The 2,276-nt window shown below is 60.1% G+C and overlaps 1 protein-coding gene across 1 annotated transcript; it reads left to right on the top strand.

The window, feature by feature from the left end:
- Positions 1-379: 379 nt before the first annotated feature.
- Positions 380-2,045, top strand: LOC112078312 (uncharacterized). The gene is made up of 2 exons (XM_024144597.1): positions 380-417; positions 551-2,045. Exons 1-2 carry the CDS (start codon positions 380-382, stop codon positions 2,043-2,045), a joined length of 1,533 nt encoding a protein of 510 aa, XP_024000365.1.
- Positions 2,046-2,276: the final 231 nt, after the last annotated feature.

Below are 2,276 nucleotides of genomic sequence, written 5' to 3'. Positions count from 1 at the left end.
ACTGGTAAAGACATGGTAAAGGGCTGACTGGTAAAGACATGGTAAAGACATGGTAAAGGGCAGACTGGTAAAGACACAGTAAAGGCTGACTGATAAAGACATGGTAAAGGGCAGACTGATAAAGACATGGTAAAGGGCAGACTGGTGAAGACATGGTAAAGGGCAGACTGATAAAGACATGGTAAAGGGCAGACTGGTAAAGACATGGTAAAGGGCAGACTGATAAAGACATGGTAAAGGGCAGACTGATAAAGACATGGTAAAGGGCAGACTGATAAAGCCACAGTAAAGGGCAGACTGGTAGGGCTGGTAAAGACTGGTAAAGGGCAGACTGGTGAAGACATGGTAAAGACATGGTAAAGGGCAGACTGGTAAAGACATGGTAAAGGGCAGACTGGTCCGTCAGGGGAACACAGGGTGGGTTGGCACAGAGACAGCTGAGTTCCCATGGTACTTTAGACCACAGGGCTGCTAGTGGATAGAAACTCTCACAGTTTCAGCCACTGCCTTTGGCATTATACACCACTTCCACGCCTCTACCTCGTCCCAGCTCCAGTCCTCTACCTCGGTCCCAGCTCCAGCCCTCTACCTCAGCCCCAGCTCCAGTCCTCTATGTCTGCCCCAGCTCCAGTCCTCTACCTCGGCCCCAGCTCCAGCCCTCTACCTCGGCCCCAGCTCCAGTCCTCTACGTCTGCCCAGCTCCAGTCCTCTACCTCAGCCCCAGCTCCAGTCCTCTACCTCGGCCCCAGCTCCAGCCCTCTACCTCGGCCCCAGCTCCAGTCCTCTACGTCTGCCCCAGCTCCAGTCCTCTACCTCGGCCCCAGCTCCAGCCCTCTACCTCGCCCAGTCCTCTACCTCGTCCCCAGCTCCAGCCCTCTACCTCGGCCCAGCTCCAGCCCTCTACCCTCGGCCCCAGCTCCAGCCCTCTTACCTCGGCCCCAGCTCCAGACCTATACCTCAGCCCCAGCTCCAGCCCTCTACCTCGGCCCCCAGTCCTCTACCTCGGCCCCAGCTCCAGCCCTCTACCTTGGCCCCAGCCCTCTACCTCGGCCCCAGCCCCAGCCTCTACCTCGGCCCCGCTCCAGCCCTCTACCTCGGCCCAGCTCCAGTCCTCTACCTCGGCTCCAGCTCCGGTCCTCTACCTCGGCTCCAGCTCCGGCCCTCTACTCGGCCCCAGCTCCGGCCCTCTACCTCGGCCCCAGCTCCAGTCCTCTACCTCGGCCCCAGCTCCAGCCCTCTACGTCTGCCCCAGCTCCAGCCCTCTACCTCGGCCCCAGCTCCAGCCCTCTACGTCTGCCCCAGCTCCAGCCCTCTACCTCGTCCCAGCTCCAGTCCTCTACCTCGGCCCAGCTCCAGTCTCTCCTCAGCCCCAGCTCCAGCCCTCTACCTCGGCCCCAGCTCCAGCCCTCTACCTCGGCCCCAGCCCCAGTCCTCTACCTCGGCCCAGCTCCAGTCCTCTTCCTCGGCCCCAGCTCCAGTCCTCTACCTCGGCCCCAGCTCCAGTCCTCTACCTTGGCCCCAGCTCCAGCCCTCTACCGGCCCCAGCCCCAGTCCCTACCTCGGCCCAGCTCCAGTCCTCTAGCTCGGCCCCAGCTCCAGTCCTCTACCTCGGCCCAGCTCCAGCCCTCTACCTCGGCTCCAGCTCCAGCCTCTACCTCGGCCCCAGCTCCAGCCTCTACCTCGGCCCAGCTCCAGTCCTCTACCTCAGCCCCGCTCCAGCCTCTACCTCAGCCCCAGCTCCAGTCCTCTACCCTCGGCCCCAGCTCCAGTCCTCTTCCTCGGTCCCAGCTCCAGCCCTCTACCTCAGCCCCAGCTCCAGCCCTCTACCTCGGCCCAGCTCCAGTCTACCTCGGCCCCAGCTCAGTCCTACCTCGCCCCAGCTCGCAGCCCTCATCGCCCCAGCTCCAGTTCTCTACCTCAGCCCCAGTTCCAGTCCTCTACCTCGTCCCCAGCTTCCAGTCTATCTCGGCCCCAGCTCCGGCCCTCTACCTCGGCCCAGCTCCAGTCCTCTACCTTGCCCCCAGCTCCAGCCCTCTTCCTCATAACCTAAAAACAAGGCCAAATCTACACTGGAGTTGCTTACCAAGAGACAGTGAATGTTCTGAGTTGCCAAGTTCACAGTTTTGACTTAAATCTATTTGAAAATCTATGGCAAGATCTGAAAATGGTTGTCTAGCATGATCAACAACCAATTTGACGAGCTTGAAGAATCCTGAAAAGAATAATGGGCAAATATTGCACAATCTAGGTGTGGAAAGCTCTTAGAAACTTACCCA

The sequence above is a fragment of the Salvelinus sp. IW2-2015 genome, unplaced genomic scaffold (assembly GCF_002910315.2).
Source record: "Salvelinus sp. IW2-2015 unplaced genomic scaffold, ASM291031v2 Un_scaffold5536, whole genome shotgun sequence".
Classification (NCBI taxonomy): Eukaryota; Metazoa; Chordata; class Actinopteri; order Salmoniformes; family Salmonidae; genus Salvelinus; species Salvelinus sp. IW2-2015.
Note: the sequence above shows the minus strand (reverse complement) of the source record. Positions and strands in the feature narration are given on the sequence as shown.

Excerpts from the sequence above, each read along its gene's own strand:
- LOC112078312 (XM_024144597.1), top strand. The coding sequence starts at position 380 with ATGGTAAAGGGCAGACTGGTCCGTCAGGGGAACACAGG. Across the intron at positions 418-550 it reads GTCCGTCAGGGGAACACAGG|CTCCAGTCCTCTACCTCGGT; the intron begins GTGGGTTGGCAC and ends ACCTCGTCCCAG.